This window comes from Ochotona curzoniae, unplaced genomic scaffold (genome assembly GCF_017591425.1).
Source record: "Ochotona curzoniae isolate NIBS_2020 unplaced genomic scaffold, NIBS_Ocur_1.0 contig_3527, whole genome shotgun sequence".
In the NCBI taxonomy this organism is placed as follows: domain Eukaryota; kingdom Metazoa; phylum Chordata; class Mammalia; order Lagomorpha; family Ochotonidae; genus Ochotona; species Ochotona curzoniae.
This window is the reverse complement of record NW_024465897.1, coordinates 111,446-130,052: the sequence shown is the minus strand read 5'-3', so window position 1 is coordinate 130,052 and position 18,607 is coordinate 111,446. Positions and strand designations below refer to the sequence as shown.

Sequence of the window (18,607 nt, the reverse complement as noted above, 5' to 3'; positions counted from 1 at the left end):
TTGCATTCATTTAGGCACAGAATTCTTTTCATTAATTCTCTTCGAAAAAGCCAACACTCCACAAACAAATGCCTGACTGTCACTTCCTCCCACAGGATCAAAACAACACTTCCCTCTGCAGTCTCACAGATCCCATTTTCTGGAAAGGTCTGCACACCACACAGCTGGTTATTTACAAAGAATGCACGGACCAATGTCCAATGGCCATGGGGCATTGCTGAGGACAGGATGTCAACAAAGTAGATCTTTAACAGATTTCATTGCAAACAGTGTCTCAGGGGAAAAAAAAATCTCTGTGGCTTGAAAGAAAACAGCTACCTACCTGACTTGAAAATGACTAAGGAAACTGGTGAGGTGATCCTGCTGCCCAGGCAAGTCGGGCCCCGTATGGGAGAAAGTGGTCAGGGTCCACACCTGTCGAGTGGTGTGACTCACTGACCGGAAGCATCTTTTCTCTCTGAACTTACCTAACCACATTCGCTGGCCTCTGATTGTGAACAAGCATTCAATGCCCAATGGCCTTTCAGGACCTTTTGGATCAAGTTGGCAGCTGGGGGAGGTTTCAGATCCTTCAGATGATTTTTCTCATGATCTGCAATGTCGCAGTGTACCCTCATATTCTCCTGGAGAACTTCACGGCAGCTGTTCCTGGGCACCGCTGTTGGGTCCCCCTCCTGGACAATCACACCACCATCTCTGGCAATGACACTGGGATCCTCAGCCAGGACGCTCTCCTGAGAGTCTCCATCCCGCTGGACTCAAACCTGAAGCCAGACAAGTGCCGTCGCTTCACCCAGCCCCAGTGGCAGCTCCTGCAGCACAATGGGACTTTCTCAAACACACACGAGCCAGACACAGAGCCCTGTGTGGACGGCTGGGTGTACGACCGCAGCACCTTCGTCTCCACCACCGTGACAGAGGTAAGACGCCTTGTTTTCTTCTCGGGAGGGTGTTTAGAATTTGCACGTCATGAACAGCTGCCACGTCTTGGTTCCTGCAGCAAATGCAAACTGCTGCTTTGCTAAATGTCAGGAGGTGACACAAGTCAAAGGCTGATGAATTCAAAACCCTGCTATAAAAAGCAGTTTATTTGGGGAAAAAACAGTTTAAGTGAGTAACTCAAATACTTTAACTTTAAAAAGTATTGAAATATTTAGCTTGAATACTTTAAGTAGTTACTTAAACTTATTTGTCTAACTGCTTAAATACGCAGATAGTCATGGGCAATCTCTGATTGCCTATGGTCTAGGAGACTCACTTGAAAATTTAAAAACTCCCCATGCCAAGCCTGCACCAGGCATCTCTAAGATTTTTAAGATCCTTAGTGATTGCACTGGGCGGCCAAGATTGAGAACCAGATAGTACGGGATAAAATGCAACATTAATAAGAATGTCCGGGGGGTTTCCAGGAGAAAGCTGTGTTTACTCGCAGACTGGAAAACGAAAGTCGTGTAAAGTTGGAAGAGGAAGCTGGAGCAGAGGGTAGATGCAGATGGAACATTTTAAGCCTGGTTGAACCAGTTTTGACGAAATTACCCTGAGCTCTCTGCCCTCCGGCTTCCTCCTCTCGCAGTGGGACCTGGTATGTGACTCTCAGCCACTCAACTCAGTGACTAGATTCCTGTTCATGTCCGGAATGGTTGTGGGAAGCTTCGTATTTGGCCATTTAACAGACAAGTGAGTATGACCGGTTCACCACTCTCTTTTTTTAAATGAGTGTATTATTAACCTTTGGGTCATTCATCCACTACAAAATGCACATTATCAATGACCCTGTCCTGGAACTAGTTTGCCCCCTTCCAGATCTCCAAACACAAATGGAAAGTTGCAGCCAGTGAGGTAAGGACTACTTTTCAACATGTGAGAGCTGTGTGCAATGCAGAACACAACGTGACATCGTCTTAACACACAAGGGGATCTTAGGAGAGGGCATATAAAGATGGTATCATGGGGCCCAGCACAACGGCTCAATTGACTAATCCTCTCTTTGCAAGTACCAGGATCCCACTTGGGCATCCATTCACATCCTGGCCCTCCAACTCCCATCCAGCTCCCTGCTTATAGCTAAGGAAAGCAGTGGATGGCCCAAAGCCTGGGGACCCTGCACCCACATGGGAGATCAGGAAGAAGTTCCTGGCTCCTGGATTCAGATCAGCTCAGCTCCGGCCATTGCAGCCATTCAGCGAGTGAATCAACAGATGGAAGCTTTTTCTCTCTGTTTCTCCTCTCTGTATATCTGACTTTTCAATAAAAATAAATAAATCTTTAAAAAAAAAGGGAAGAAGAAGGTGCCACAACACGTGGTTTAGAAAGTCAAGAGTCAGTCATGGTAACAGAAAGAATGAGGTTGCACCTCTTTGAATTCAGCTTCTTGAAGACACCAATAAGGAAAGCAGGGTGGCCAGTTGTGCACAGAGCTGCCACGTTTGGTGTCTTCTGGACTTAGCACACAAAGTACCTGTGGTATCCAGAGAATGGGCTTCATGTCTCAGCTGCCCAGTATGACATGTAGACATACCCACAAAACTTATTGAGTACATTTCAAGATTTCATTGGTGATGCATTGGGAAATTATGGCAATAATATTGATTTTTGCTTTTGTCTGAAGAGCTTTTTAAAGGTGATCTTTTCAACCCTAAGGTAATTAACCTAATGACAACTACTGTTACAGTATGTGACAGGACAAGGTTGAGATGGAAGATCATAGAAGGTGGACTCATGCTAATTGGTTTCAAATTTCCAACAAAACCACAGGAGTCAGGCCTGGGTAGTTCTGTTATAAGGAAAGAACTACAGGTCAGGAGTTAACATCCATGTTAACCAGTTTGAGTCCCAGCTGCTCCATGTCCTATCCAGCTCTCTGCTAATGTGCCTAGGTAAACAGTGGAAGATGGCACAAATATTTAGGTTTCTGCCACCCCTGTGGAGAATCCGGATGGAGTCATGACTCAAACCAGCGCTCCTATGGGACAGGAGCATTGAGGGTGGCAGCCTAGCTCACTGTGCCACAATGCTGGTGGTCTCACCTTTTAATCACTTTTATGTTTTTGTTTTTGACTGACGTTTAAAACTATGCTTATTTATGGAGTATCATGTGATGTTCTTATACATGTATTTATTTGGAAATATATTCATATACATAGAGTTTTGGCATTTTTTACATGTATTCTTCCTTATCTCAATCCACTTATTTTTAAGTCCAATTCCATCTTGTGGTAACCTAGTCTCTATATTCCTTCTACATCCTTTCATTTACTTTCTGTTCACCAATGAGCTATGCTCAAATTTGGATCTTTGTTTTTATAACTCATTTTGAGTTATATGTTATAAACTTAGTGGGTTTTCTTATAGTATTATTCATTTATTTTATTTAAAAGCCAAAGAGACAGAAAGAGGGATAAACACAGACTAACAAAGACCTCTCAAGCACTGGTTTACCCTCCAGGGCCCCCAGTGGCAGAGCGTAAGTCAGAGCAAAGTCAGGATCTAGGAAATTGATAAAAGCAATTCATCAGCCCCAATTTCAACTTTCTATAGCACCTCATATAAAATAAGTACATGAAGTTTTGTCCAAGGTATCAGAAGGATTTCCTTTCCCAGAAATCCATGAAAAATAAAAATTGCTTTTCTCTCTTTTTAAAATATCTTCCTTGTGTATTTCTCATTTTCCATTTTACCTAGTTCATCACCCGCCGCCCCCCCCCCCGCCCCAAGATCCCCATACATTACATTCTGCTGTCTGAGTTTTGATTTTACGGCATGCTGTGCTAGAAGCAGACCAATGCCCATGGCCAACAAACCCACACTCAGCAGAGGAGGGGCACTCAGAGAGCCCACCAGCACTGTCCCAACACATTTCATTTACATCACATGAGCCATGAGCTGTGCAGACGTAGACTCCCCATTGCCAATGACTGTATCTTGCAGCGTGTACATAAAGTAAATTCTGCTATGCTAAATGCTTGTATCCATACGTAGGACATGTACGATCTGTTAACCTTTCTAACATGGCAGCCCACATTATCTAGTTAAAATTGACTGCATGGCATAATGGTTAGGCCTCTGCCTGCCATGCCAGCATCTCATATGGACTCAGGTTCAAGTTCTGGCTCTTCTACTTGTGGTCCTCTTCCCTGCTAATGTGCCTGAAAAGACAGTGGAGGCTGACTCACGTACTTGGACCCCTGCCACTCATGTGGAAGACGTAGATGGAGTTCCAGGCTCCTGGCTTAATCTGGGCCCACCTCCAGCTCTTGTGTGCATTTGGGCAGTGAAACAGTGGATGGACAATCTCTCTCACCTTTTATCTCTCCATCTTCCTCTCTGCAACTCTACCTTTCAAACAAATCAACTCTGGCCTGGAGTGCTGGCCTAGTGGTGCTAATTCATATCTTGACTCCTCTGCTTCCCGTCCAGCTCCCTGCTTGTGGCCTGGGAAAGCAATAGAGGATAGTACAGGTCCTTGGGACCTTGCATCCAGGTGAGAACCCCAGTAAAAGCTCCTGGTTCCTAGCTTTGGATCGGCTCAGCTCTGGTCATTGCAGCCACTTAGGGAGTAAAACAGAGATCTTCCTCTCTGTCTCCCTTTCTGTCTGCAAATCTGGCTTTCCAATAAAAAATAAATAAATTTACAAATCTTTTTAAAAGAAAAATGGTGTCAAATGTTAACAAATCAGAGGAGAATCTTAGATCCGTGGGGTCTCCATTTTCAAACAGGGAACGTTGTTTTTGAAAATATTGGTTGTTTGATTTTCTTGTGTTTTCAAAGTGCCTTATTTTTGCCAAGTTTCACAGAAGTTGTTATTGTTTTATAATAAAATTTGGCCTTTGTTTCAGATATGGGAGGAGACTAATACTCACCTGGTGTTTATTCCAAATCGCCGTGGCTGACACCTGTGCAGCCTTTGCACCTGCCTTCTTTGTTTACTGCATACTACGCTTCTTGTCTGGGATGTCTACCATTGGGGTCCTAGCAAATAATTCCATGCTCAGTAAGTCAACAAGTTGAATCCTGGACATTTTTCAAGTCTTTAGTGTGATATTCCATCTTTGTTTGAAGCCAAAATTCAGCCTGTGTTTTGTTTCAGTCATGGAATGGACGGTGCCCCGATACCAAGCCATGGGGATGATCTTTGTCGTGTCTGCTGGTAGTATTGGACAGATAATATTGGGAGGCTTGGCTTTCGCTATCCGAAACTGGTGTACACTCCAGCTAGTGATGTCCGTGCCATTATTTGTGTTGTTTATAATTTCAAGGTATGAACTTCATTTCTCCCATTGTCTTATGGGACCATGAACTGAAAATGTACCTAAAATTAAGACAGTAGATTCCATTCAACCTTAGTCCACACTTAAGTGTGTGCTCTGTGCAACTGAAGTAGCATGGCAGAGGTGGACACTCAGCCTAGCCGTTAAGATGCCTGTATTCCATGTCTGAGTCTTGGTTCAGTTCAGTTACCAGCTCCAGCTCCTTATTCCAGGTTCCTGTAAATACATTCTCTGGGAAGCAGCAGTGATCGCCTGTAGCTAGATACCTGCCACCCAGGTGGGAGACCTGGATTGAATTCCAAGTCCCTGACTTTGGCTACAACCAAAAAAGTAGTGCAAATTTTGAGAGCAAGCCAGTGAATGGGTCTCTCTCTAAGTAACATACTCTTATTCATACTGTTTAATACAAGCAGAATGGATGGTTTGCATGACTTGTTCTGTGGATTTTCTTTCTTTCCTCTCTTTAATTAACTCTGAAAGGATTATTATGTTCCACCCCCCCCCCCGCAAGGTTGCTTTCATGGAGGGTAAAGAATAACCCTCAGAGAGATAGTTACATATTTCTACAGCAAAGTAAGTTCAGATTGACAAGAGAATACCCTTGGGCAGGTGCATTCACTGTGACATGTTTATCCCATAGCAAATCAATGAATTATAGTTCACTATTTTATCTCCATTACGTATATGAGAAAATGAGACAGATTTAGCTTGCTCACATAGCCACATTTCATTGGTGGTGATAGAAGCAGGAGTTATTCCATTCTACGTGACATATTTAGTGTACAAAAATAGTAAGGGGCATCATTTTAGGAAATGAGCCTATTATACATATGTATTTCTAACAAGGAACTTGGCAAACATCTGTGTAAGCAGATGTCCCTCCTGCTCCAGCCCTGTGAGCTTCATGGAGAACTTGAATTTAAATGATAAGGCAGCCAATAGAATCCCAAGTCTGGTCCCAGCAGTGAACGTGTTCTTGGGGGAGTGGGGTGGGAACCATACCCTACTTTTACAGTTATGGTACAGGACAGTGTCAACTAATGTTTCCTTTCATAATGAAACAAGCAATAGATGCTATTTTGAAAATGCAAAACATCACAGGACAAAAGCTGTGTACAAACTAGCAGGTGAAAGTTGATGACACTTCTGTCATCTTCTTTGGTCAGGTGGGTGTTAGAATCTGCTCGGTGGCTGATTATCAACAACAAGCCCAAGGAAGCCTTAAAGGAACTTCAAAGAGCTGCCCACAGGAATGGAGTGAAGAATTCTGGAGATTTCCTAACCCTGGAGGTGAGCATGAAGGGAGCTGGTCATGAGAGACGGGGCAGCTGTAGCATGGTACATACATCTGTCGAGGTCTACACATGCAACATATTTTTGCTGAAAAGAAAGAATGTGGCCATTTTACTCAGAAGATACACATTACTGATGCTCCCCCTTTTGCTACTTAATTTACTCAATCTTCCCCACAGAATTTTACCCTTTGTTATTATTTTTTTTAAATCACTTTTCTTACTGACAAGTAATTTGTGTATTTTTATCACATGAAGCATGGCATTTAATTACGGAATGACTAAATCCAACAAGGAAATTTCTGAGCATACACAGTTTTCATTTTTGTGTTGATAGCACATACTAACCATTCTCCTTACATTTTTTTAAAGAATAGGGTATGTCATCACCAACTATAGTCACCTTGCTGTGTAATGTATGTGTTGAAATTTAATTCTTGTTATCTGTTACTTTGTATCTTTTGACAACCCCACCCCCAGCCACCCCAGCCTGGCAGGTCCCATTACATCTGTACTCCTGTGAGAGCAAACTTTTCAGATTCTACATGTGAATGAGATCATAAGGCACCCGTGGTTTTGAATCTAGTCTATTTTATTTACCATGTTGTACCCCAGTTTCAATCCATGGTACCAGAGTGGCAAGATTTCATCCTTTGGAATGGGTGAATAGTATTTCAGCATGTACTGATGGATGACTGACTCGGAGAGATCCCAATAACACATCATGATTTGAAAATACACTTGACAGGCCTGGCCTGGCAAGCAGTAGTGTAGCATAGCACTCCATGGTGTATTCATTGTTATTCACCCAACTGCACGTCTCACAGGAAGCTTTGGAATCGTCACAGTGACCCTACATCACAAGAGAGCATCATATGGCACATCACCAGCCTCACAAAAGAACAAAATTTGACAGTGCACCTTGTACAGAATACTCTAAAGTCAAAAATCAGAAGTCGGACCAATATAGTCCGAGACCTATAGGTATTCCACACTGTAGCTATTTATTCCTTGATAGACACTGGGTTAATTCTGTGTCTTGGTTAGTGTGAATAGTGATGCCACAAACACGGAAAAGAAGATAGAGTCTCAATATACTGATTTTATGTCCTTTAAATATATATCCAGTAGTGAGGTTGCAGGATAACATGGTGGTTGTGTGCTAAATGCTTCAAGGAACTAACCTGCTGTTTTCTGTAATGTCTGTACTAAAGCACATCCTACCAATAGTGAGGGTTCCCTTTTCTCCAAATTCTTCCCAACATTTCTTAGTCTTTGTCCTTTTGATGTTAGCCATTTGAACTAACAGGCGATGATATATTTCACTGAAGTTTTGGCTTGCATTTCCCTGATACTTAGTGATGGTAAGAATTTTTCTTTCATACAACTATTGACCACTTGCACGTCTTCTTTGGAGAAACGCATCTGCTCAGGTCTGTAACCTATTGATTTCCATTGGTTTGATTCCTCATCTGTTTTATATATTAACCCCTTGTCAGATATAGGCTTTGAAAATATTTTCTCCCATTCTGCGTGTTGTCTCTTTACTACTGCTGTAATTTTTCTTTGTTGTACAGGAAGTTTTTTAGCTTGACATAATTCCATGTGTCTGGTTTTGCTTTAGTTATCCATGCTTTTACAATATTACCCAAAAATGTTCTGCCTATACCAATGCCATGAAATATTTCCAAGTGTTTTCTTCTCGGAGTTTTTGTAGTAATCTTGCTGTGTGGTGAAAGACAAAGGTCTCCTCTGCATGTGGATACTGAGTTTTTCCAACTTTGTTGGCTTTACACCTTTATTCATCATTGAAGAATCTGCCCTGTCCCCAGTGTGTCACACTTTTGTCAGAGATCAGTTGTCTAAATGCATCGACCTAATTAGGGCCTCTCTAGTCTCTTCTGTTGGTTTATATGTCTGGGGTTGTGTTGTTCCAGTGTCATGCTATTTCAGTTAAAATATCTTTGTATTGCATTTTTAATTCAGGTAGTCTGATATTTTCAGGATTCTTATTTTTGCCAAAGGTTTCATTATTTGGGATCTTTGGATGTTCCATACAAATTCCGGGGTTTTTTTGCCATTTCATTTTTCTCCATCTATTTTTTTCATTTCTGTGAAGCACATTAGCAGCATTCTGACAGGTATCTCAGTGAATCTTTAGATTGCTTTGGGTACTACGGACATTTTAGCAATATTATTTCTTTCATTCCATGAAGGTGGGGTATCTTTCCATTTACTTATGTCTTCAATTTTTTCCATCAGTGTTTTATAGATTTTAGTGTGACAATTACAATTTTTGTAGTCAATGTGATTCAACCAGAATGGATTTCAGACTAATAGGATGTCAGTGGGTTCCTGCAAATTATCTAAAAATTTAAACAAGGGCTCTTGAGCACCGATATGAGCTGTTTCTATCTAAACACCAACATTGGTAAGATTGGAAAGGCAAGGCTGGTTCCTGTCTTTGAGTGGAGTGGCATTATGACTGGCATAAATTTGATTTCTTATAGCACATGATGGAGAACTTAGGAAAACTTTCATCCATTCTTTTTAAAGAATCCAGAAAACCCTATGAGTAACAAAATCACCAAGTAAGAAATGCTTCAAGTTCCCAAAAGTGATCTGACAGCCCCTTCACAAATACTCACATTTCTACTTATTTTTCAAAAAATGCAGAGCCAGCATAGCCTGAAGCTCAGTCTCATCAGCAGTGTAGGCTGTCCTCCAGCCCAAATGTAATGTCTTCTGGGGGCCAGTTCTTACAACACCACCTGTAACAAAATCTTTTAACATGGAAGCAGCCACCATGACTCATCTCTAACAAATGGATAAACCCAACACTTTGCTTCTGAGACTGTAACTTCAAGCAAAGGACCTATCAGCGGTTTAAGATGACTCAGTTACAGTGGCCTTTCCTTTCTCCGAGTTGCTTTCATCGTGGAACTTTTCAAATGGGTTTGATGGTGTCTTTTTTTCAAGTGAGGAGGTAGACTGGCAGTTCAATTACTACTTTTGGATTATTGAAAAATCAGTTAGTGCCTGAGTTGGGCTAGAAGCAATGTGATAATCGGATTAGTAATCCTTGTGAGAAAGGCATTTTGTTGTTATTGTTCTCTGACTTCCCTTTCTAGACTCTGATTCTTCTATTCCTGCTTGCTATTCTTACTTTAACGACAATGAAATTGAAGCATAGACAGAGTTAATTGCCTTCCTCAAATACATACCTGGCAAGTGCCAGGGTCATTGTATAACTCCAAGTTCAGTCCAAATGGAGCATTAACACTATATCAAGATCCCAGATTTAATTCTAGGCATTTCTTTCTTGGAAACATAATATCCCATGACCTTCTTAAACAAGGATAATGTGAAAACCAAAGGCTTCTAAGACTCATATTTATAGCACAGCAGAACAAGACACTGTGAGCATTCCATAAGGGTGCCAGTATAAGTCCAAACTGCTCCACTTCTGATCCAGCTGCGTGCTCAGGTGTCTGACAAAGCAGAGGAAGATGGTCCAAATACTTGACTTTCTTTTACCCAAATGGTGGACTTGGTTGGGGTTCCTGGCTTCAACTTTTCCCAGTCCAAGTTGCTGTGGCAATTTGGGAAATGAACCAAGATGTACAAAATCTCTCTCTCTCTCTCTCTCTCTCTCTCGTGTGTGTGTGTATGTGTGTCTCCGTCACTCTGTGCTTCAAATAAATAAATAAACCTTTAAAAAATTAAACACTCTCAAAAAGTTATCTCCCTTCTGAGACATATTCAACAAAAAACCAAACTCAGCTGACAAGTCTTTAAAGTTTTACATCATCATAAATGTAATTGTTCATTTAATTTTTACATTTTGCCTACTCCTCATTTTTCATGCTCTGCATCCACTTGAGCCTCTTCTTTAAATTTTACTTTAAAATTCTTTAAAATTTACTTCATTTATTTGCTTCACTTACAATCCAGTTCCCCGCTAAGGCCAATGGAAAAGCAGCAGAAAATGGCCCACATCTTTGGACTCCTGAACCCAGTTGGAATTCTAGACTCTCGGCTTCAGTTGGGCTTAGCCCAATCCCAGGAGCTTGCAGCCTTCCGGGTAGTAAACCAGCAGGTAGAATATCTCATGTATTTGTTTGCATGTATCTTTCTAACTCTGCCTTTCAAATAAATAAATTTTTAAAAATTTAAATTAAATCAGTGGATAAATATTTCATTACTTTTTTTTTTTGACAGGGAGAGTTGGGGGAGAGACAAAGATAGATAGGTGGGTAGATAGATAGATAGATAGATACTCCATCTGCTGGCTCACTGCCCAAATGCTTGCAGTGACTGGGCTTGGCCAAGGTGAATCCAGGAGCCTGGAACTCCATCCAGATTTTGCCTGTGCAGGAGCCCAAGGATTTGAGCCATCCACTGCTGCTGCTGCACCAGCAGGGATCTAGATCAGAGGCAGAACAGCTGGAACTCAAAACTGTTTATATAAGGATGTCAGCTTGACAGGCAGCAGCTGAACCCACTGAGCCACTTGGTGAGCCCTCTATACCAGAATTGTAAAAAAATCTGTAGAAACATAACCGCTTCCAGAATTAGCTTTGTCACATTAACAGATGATAAGTTATTTGCCTAGACACACCATTCCTTAAGAAACCATTTAAACATATTTTAATTTCTGTACAGACTCTTAGGAAAATAAAAAAGACAAATCAAGGATGCCGATACCTCAGACAAAACTTGATCTCTGAGCTTTGGGAAGACACAGAAACTTTGCCTGGAAAAAGTTTTCCTTCTTTTCTCCACATTGCCCTTCCCTGGGGCGATATGGGCGTGTTGCTCAAGGCTCATTCTGACGAAACACTGCACGTGAGACATTGCACAAATCTTTTTCTCAATAGAATAAAATGTCCTTGCTGTATAACTTCCCTGAGGCTCCTGAGGCTCCCAAGTCCCCTTTCATGCAATTTCTACACCTGCAGTTACAATTTAAGGTCAATATTTTCCACCAAACAGCAGTCGTCCACATTTCCGTCAGATTGTGCTCCACCATACTGTAACTCCTGAAAACTCTCATGATTGCTGTTCATGTTTAAGGTCTTGAATTCCGCCATGAAGGAGGAGCTGCAGGTCGTGCAGAAGAAGCCTTCCGCACGTGACTTGTTCCGCTCGCCCATCCTGCGGAAACGCATCTGTTTAATGTGCTTTGTGAGGTAGGCTTCGTACTGGGCTTATGAAAGCATTGGAGATGTGAACCTATTGCTTGTTTCAAAGGACACAGTATGTGGGAAGGACAGGTTTGAAGACAAAATAAGTGGAGGACATAGAAAGAAGGGCGAGGGTTGAAAGTATGAAAAGATGAATTCCTTGAGATGTGTCACCATCACCAACCCAGGCTCTTTATCAGAGAGTGACGCTAGGAGCGTCATTCATAGCCAAGACTTAGGCTCTGAGCCTCTTCAGTGTTGGTTTCCATTTTCATTCAATCAGTGAGGGCAAAAGCATTCAGCACAGCCCAATGAATGTTTACAGATGTTAGGATATAATCACAGCTCAAATCGTAGTATATAAAAAATAACCTAAAATTCTACAAGGTCCATCATTGATTCCTCCACAATATCCCCACCCATCCACCTACAAAACCGTTTCCCCCTTCAAAAAAAAAGCCTGAACAACAGTCATGTTACCCATTATCATGCAATTATTGAATGAAATGTCTTAAATCGTCATGTGCAAGGAACTATTCCACAAAGTAGACATGCCTTTACATTTCAACACCACTCCCCGGCTGCCCTGGCCAACAGGACTCTCTTCAGTAGGAGGTAAGTGCTAACCCTGTTGATACATCTTTTCTCTGTGATCGCTACAGATTTGCAACCTTCATGCACCTCTTTGGCCTGAGCCTCCACCTCCAGCAGTTGGGGAGCAACGTGTTCTTATTCCAGGTTCTGTTTGGTGCAGTGACTCTCCCAGCCAATTATGTCGCACTGTTATTACTGAATCATCTGGGCCGTCGAATCAGTCAATTGCTTCTCATGGTGCTAGTGGGAATCTGTATTCTGGCCCTCATCTTTGTACCTCAAGGTAAGCAGAGAACATGGGGGGGAGGGGGTGTAAACAAGGAAAAAACCCCACTATCCCTTCCCCATCACAACTACTTAAAGTTACAAAGAAGCAGTCTGTTCCCTGGTGTCTGGGTTTTAGTACAGCAGCTGTCACTAAGTTGCTGGGGAAAGGGTTAAAGGTCAGTAAAATTGAAATATGCGATTGTCTTCGTTACTGTTAAGAAAGATCAAGAACCTTCTTGAAGAAAAACATTATTAAGAAAGCTCTAGAAATTGGGTGCTTCTAATGTCTGTTTCATCCTTATTAGAGGAAGAGTGTGTGTGTCCTCTGCCAGGCTCTACCTTATTGCTCTAGATACAGTGACAATGTATTCCCTGGTCTCTGTGTGTCCACATATCCGTCTTTTATTAAGTTATAACTGCAACACTGGTTTGGAGGAGTGGGGTTAGGGGAGGGGGAGTATCTCAATTTAAGGAAATAAAAATTTTTGGTCTTTAAGCAGAGAAAAAGTATACAGTAGTAACAACATCTAAGCACAGAAGACTCTTAGAATCGATTTTTCTAAGTCGAATGGTCACATCCGGTGTACAGAGGAGCACAAGTGGCCACTGTGGTTTACACTAACATGCGTTTTATAAAAACCCTCCTTCTGAATGTGTCCAACAAGGTCAGTTCATTGCCTTACCATTGAACCCACACCAATGTTTCCAAACCCTGACGCTTTTTTCTTTGCCGTGGTCCTAACCTTTAATTCTGGAACATTATTCTAGATCAAGTTACTTTCCAGATTATCCAATCGAATGGACTTCTGTCCTTCCATGATCATTTTCTGCAGTGTTGTAGATGCTCCTCAGATTTTATACCTTAAGCGAATGCCTAATTCACACATCTTCAGGAATTGTCCTCATGCAGTCCTACGGCTTGTGTGAAGCACAGAGAAAATGCTACATGCACACACACACACATGCTCACACACGCATGCACACACACACACACACAATAAAAGTCAACACTTAGACTTACCCTCCCTTCTCCTTTGGCTGATGCCGGAGAGGCGGGAGAGTAAATGCGATGTTTCAGGAATCTTTGTTTGCCACACACCAACAGGAAGAGATGAGCCGCGTTTCTCAGCTCATCAGCCTTTGCAAACCTTCTTCCTCTCTGATTTTCCTGTGACACACAGCTATGATGTCCCCTGTGTGACAGACAGCTGTGAGCACCCTGCTGGGCGAGCTCACATTTCCTGCGTCCCCCGGTCTTCTCTGCAGAAACACAGATCCTGCGTATGGTCGTGGCGACTTTGGGAGGAGGGCTTTCCTTTGGCGCTCTCACCAGTTGTCTTTCCCACGGAAATGAGCTCATCCCCACCATCATCAGGTACAGACCTCCATGGTGATCTGGCAGGCTGAGAATAGGCTTTTCCCAGCTAACAGACACTGGTCGAGGAAGAACAAGAAGATTTGACAGCTGTCAAAACAGTCAGTTGTGATGAGAAAAATAATAACAGCCACACACAAATAATCATGATCAAAGCCTTCTGAAAGCTAAGATAGCATCTCATGTAATCCCAACCAAGCAAATGCATCTCTGTGAACAACAGTACTTTTTAAATTGTCTTTTTTCTTTTTAGATTTGTTTCATTTGAAAGGCAGTCAGAGAAAGAGGGAGAGAGACAAAGAAATCTTCCATGCACTGGTTGTTAAACCAAACAGCCATATGACCAAGGCTGGCCCAGGCAAAAAAAAAAAAGGGGGGGGGAGCTTAAACTCCATCTGGGTGTCCCACATGGACCGCAGGGGTCCAAGGAACTTGGGTCATCATTGCTGCTTCCAAGTGCATTAGCAGGAAGCTGAGTTGGAAGTAGAACAGCCAGGACTTGAACCAGTGCTCTGCTATGGGATTCCAGCATTCTAAATGGGGGCTTAGGCCAGTGTGCCACAGCGCTGGCCCCAACAGAGTGTGTTAAAACACTGTGAGCAAGACAAAAATGTGCTGACTAGTAATATACATGTCAGAAGCACAAGTCGTCAATTACCATACATCTAGATGTACCAATGTTAGCTATGTCCCATAATTAATAATTTAAAAAAAAAAAACAGTGACTCACAAGTTCCAGGCATAGATTTTCACTAATTTCTTGTGTTGCTGTCTGTACTTCAAGGGCAACAGTTGCCGGAATTGCTGGCATTGCTGGAAGTCTTGGGTCTTCCCTGGCTCCCCTCTTCATGATCCTAATGGTGTATTATGCACCTTCACCCTGGATCATCTACGGAGCCTGCTCCATCCTCGCCGGCCTTGCCGTCCTGCTCCTTCCTGAGACCAGGAACAAGCCCCTGCCTGACTCCATCCAGGATCTGGAGAATGAGTGAGTGAACCCGCCAGCTGGCCCTGCCGGGAGTTGTGTGCTGTATGTCTGTGATGAGGAGACCAACACCAGTTAGGGGGACTGTGTCCTGGGCTGATTTAGGATTAATGTACAGACCCATTCCTTCCCACAGTGACCTCAAGCATCCCTGGAGGCTTTCTAGATTCCATGCGTCAGTTCTCACAGGCAGGTTGAGTGGTGACGAGGACAAACATATGCGTCCTCTGCCCTCCGTTCCCTAATGTAACACAAACAATCCTGGGGGTATTTCACACACAGGCACAGATGCAAACTTAATTTTAAACTCCAATCCCTTGTACCACAGCCTCTTGAGTACTGGTAAGTTCTGGGCGCTGCCAGTCTGAGCAGATCTGTGATCTATAGATACCCTAGGGGGTTCCAGATGTGCAACTAGAGGCCCTGCCACAGACAAGAGTAGTTGCATTGCCTGTTAGATTCATTCTACCAGGCTTTCACTAAGAATAAAAGTGTGCCAGAGGAAGAAATAAAAATGGTAATAAATCATGTTTTTAATTGGCCAACTTCTCTGAGCTTTCCTCCCCTCTTCCAAAACACCCTTATTTCAAGGCCACGGCATCCAAGACTGGGAATAAAAACTACTAAAGCTGCCTACCCAGCTCCCACCCTGCCAATCAGGTCTCTTACTGATAAGATTTATTCAAACCCTGCAGGCAAAGTTCCTGGTTTTTACCAAAGTTGTTGGGTAAAGGATCCTCATGCTCTAAAACACACAGACAAATGTTTTCCAGATCTTTCCATTTTTGTACTGAATTGTTTATTGCTTTCGTTTTCATTTTTCCATTCCAGGACCAAAGTCTCAAGAAAAGCAAAGCAGGAAGAGGCCTTCATCAAAGTGACAAAGCTTTAGAGACTCCAAGGACCAGAACGATGATCAAAGAGCAAGATAAAGGCAAAGGTTGAGATCTTTCCCACATACTAATGCAATTTGGATAATAAATAAATGCCATGAGATGTATCAGAGCTGTTGATAATTGTGCTAATTACTAAATTTAAGAAACATGTAATAGCCATAAGTTTAAAGACAATTGTCATACTTTAAAGAAAAGTGTATGCACAAACATTTGCATAACTGCAGGTGCATAGAAAGCTTGGGATAAGAAATTAAGTAGTATAAAAAATATTAAATCTTGGGACAAGCATAATGGCTCAATTGGCTTTTGCTCCACCCACAAGCCCCAGCTTCCCGCATGGCTGCCGGTTCATGTACTGGCTGCTCCACTTCTCATCCAGCCCCCTGCTTGTGGCCTGGGATAAAAGCAGCAGGGGATAACTCAAAACCTTGGTACCCTGCACCTGTGTGGGAGACACAGAGGAGTCTCTTGGTTCCTGGCTTCAGATCAGCTCACCTCCAGCTGTTGCAGCCATTTGGGGAGTAAAACCAGCAGATAGAAGATCTTTCTCTCTGCCTCTCCTTCTTTCTGAAAACCAACTTTTCCAATAAAAACAAATAAATCTTTTTAAAAATAAATTGAATCTTCCCCTTACTCACCAGTGGAATAATCATAGTGACAAATCCATAATTTTCCAAGAATTTGGAGTATACTTCTAAGTTTATATAGAAATTGGTGGTAGACAAGATGATCTGGGGAAAAGCGGGTCGTGGATGAGGTGTGGACTGGATGCCATAAAGGAGAAGTTCCATGGGACTTTAGTATGAGCTGCAGTAGTCAAACCAGTACTAAGCAGTTGCATTTGGGAGTCCAAATAAAATCCACTACCAGACTTAGGATTGTACCTATATTTCTGCATCAATGGTCTCAAAGCTTTGTCTCCAGGCATTTATAATCTCCTATTTTTTACTGAACACCGGACATCATTACCTGAGTACTTCTTGCTCAAGATCTTGTATGAGGTCGCAGAGAAGTTGTCACCCAGCGTGGCTACTGCCCCAACCGCAGGCATGTCTAATAAGAGCAGCCTCTTTCCAACCCTGGACATGCAGAGGTGGGCAGGACCAGGTCTGCTTCCATGTGAGTGTCACCTGGGGGTTGCATCTTAGTGTGTAGCCTATTACAGTTAATCACAGGAATGAAGTCCCATCACTTTTGGAGCATTTTGTTCTATGTAACTCATGCAGTTAATACAGCTACATTCACATGGACAGGTTTTCAAGGCATGAAAAAGGCCAGAATGAGGGAATCTTAGGGTTGGCGATCTTGGAGGCTGCCTAACACACTGAAGGGAAGCCTATTACTAAGTAGTTGGATGTTCAGCAAGGAAGTGGTCACTTGATTAGGCCTGGCTGAAAATGTGGACTTGAACTCTCGATTGCACACCCTTTATCAAAACCTACTGGACAGGATACTTGAGAATATGGAAGATATCCATATAGTGAGTTCTGGTGTCTCCCAGTTATCTGAGGGACTATTATATTACAGAAATTTCAAAAGCATACAGTGGGTTAAAGGAAGAGAAGCAAATAGTACAAGATTCGGAAGGAAAGTTGAATAGAATGTTTAAAGAATATCAATCAGGTAAGATATGAAAATCTATATCTGACCTTGGGGAAAGCATTGGTGAGTCATTTTTGAAAGATATAAATGCACTACTGAAATGAGATAAAAAAATTAATGATGAAAATGGAGGTTTCTTTTTTTTTAATTAAGAAGGCAGATTTACAGAGGGAAGGGGAAACACAGAAAGAGCTTCCATCTGCTGGCTCACTCCCAATATGGCTGTAATGGCCAGAGCTAAGCCAGGCCAAAGCCAGGAGCCAGGAGCTTCCTCCTGGTCTTCCATGTGGGTACAAGGGTCCCAAGGACTTGACCGTTCTCTACTGCTTTCCCAGGCCACAGGCAGGGAGCTAGATGGGAAGTGGAACAGACGAGGCAAGAACCGGTGCCCATATGGGATGCTGGCACTCACAGGTGAATAAATAGCCAGTTGAGCCACCATGCCTGTCCCAAGAGAAGTTTCTTTAAAGTCTCTTTGAAAAAAAAATGGAAGGAAGAGAAAGTAGTTAGTAGAAGATACAGATTATAAAATTTTTCATTGTCTTTTCAATTGTGGGAAAACATTGCCTTCCTTTCTGGTGAAGCACAGAGAGCTTATTCCAGGCCTCAGGTCCCATGTCTATGTTCTGATTTGCACAGCTTTCTAGAGAGGTGGTTCTCAATCTGTTTTCTTTTCCTGGTCCAAAGGATGGGAGAGCAGGTGCACTCAGGACAACAGCAGCTTCCTGAGCCACCACTGCTGGTCAGGCACATTTAGGCCAGCACTATAGCATTTGAACCCATTCATGCAGTATTCCTTTGTCTTCAGAGACCTTTATAATTTCCATATGTAAATTCTTTCTCAAGAATAGGTTTCCAAAATCTCCCTCACAATGTGTATTCTGTCTTTTTCAATTTGACAAAGGTATGAATTTTTTTGATATACATTTCTCAATACTTTTGATGGAGGTGTTTTTATCCTTTTTAAAGAGAATTTTTATAAAAACAAAATATAAAACGACTCCCTCTTAATGGTTCCTTCAGGGTGTTTAATAGTAGCTTTTGATCCAGTTTGAGTAAATTTTACATTCAGGGACATAAGAGTCAAAGATACCGGTTGTTCTAGCATCATTTTTGGAAGCACAATAGCCTCTCCTTTATCG

At 42.3% G+C, this 18,607-nt stretch overlaps 1 protein-coding gene across 2 annotated transcripts; it reads left to right on the top strand.

Moving 5' to 3' along the window:
* Window positions 1-473: 473 nt before the first annotated feature.
* On the top strand, window positions 474-16,351 carry LOC121157575 (solute carrier family 22 member 9-like). 2 transcript variants are annotated; one of them, XM_040981859.1, is made up of 10 exons: window positions 474-920; window positions 1,574-1,677; window positions 4,837-4,991; window positions 5,088-5,256; window positions 6,435-6,558; window positions 11,637-11,752; window positions 12,409-12,623; window positions 13,874-13,982; window positions 14,767-14,970; window positions 15,799-16,351. In XM_040981859.1, exons 1-10 carry the CDS (start codon window positions 516-518, stop codon window positions 15,857-15,859), a joined length of 1,662 nt encoding a protein of 553 aa, XP_040837793.1. In that variant the 5' UTR covers window positions 474-515; the 3' UTR covers window positions 15,860-16,351. The 2 variants fall into 2 exon arrangements, with proteins under 2 accessions (XP_040837793.1, XP_040837794.1); XM_040981860.1 differs by lacking the exons at window positions 4,837-4,991; window positions 5,088-5,256.
* The last annotated feature ends 2,256 nt before the right edge of the window (window positions 16,352-18,607 follow it).

Bases quoted from the DNA above. Each gene is read 5' to 3' on its own strand.
- LOC121157575 (XM_040981859.1), top strand. From the start codon at position 516: ATGGCCTTTCAGGACCTTTTGGATCAAGTTGGCAGCTGGGGGAGGTTT. The intron at 921-1,573 runs GTAAGACGCCTT...CTCCTCTCGCAG, and splicing joins TCTCCACCACCGTGACAGAG to TGGGACCTGGTATGTGACTC. The intron at 6,559-11,636 runs GTGAGCATGAAG...TTCATGTTTAAG, and splicing joins GAGATTTCCTAACCCTGGAG to GTCTTGAATTCCGCCATGAA.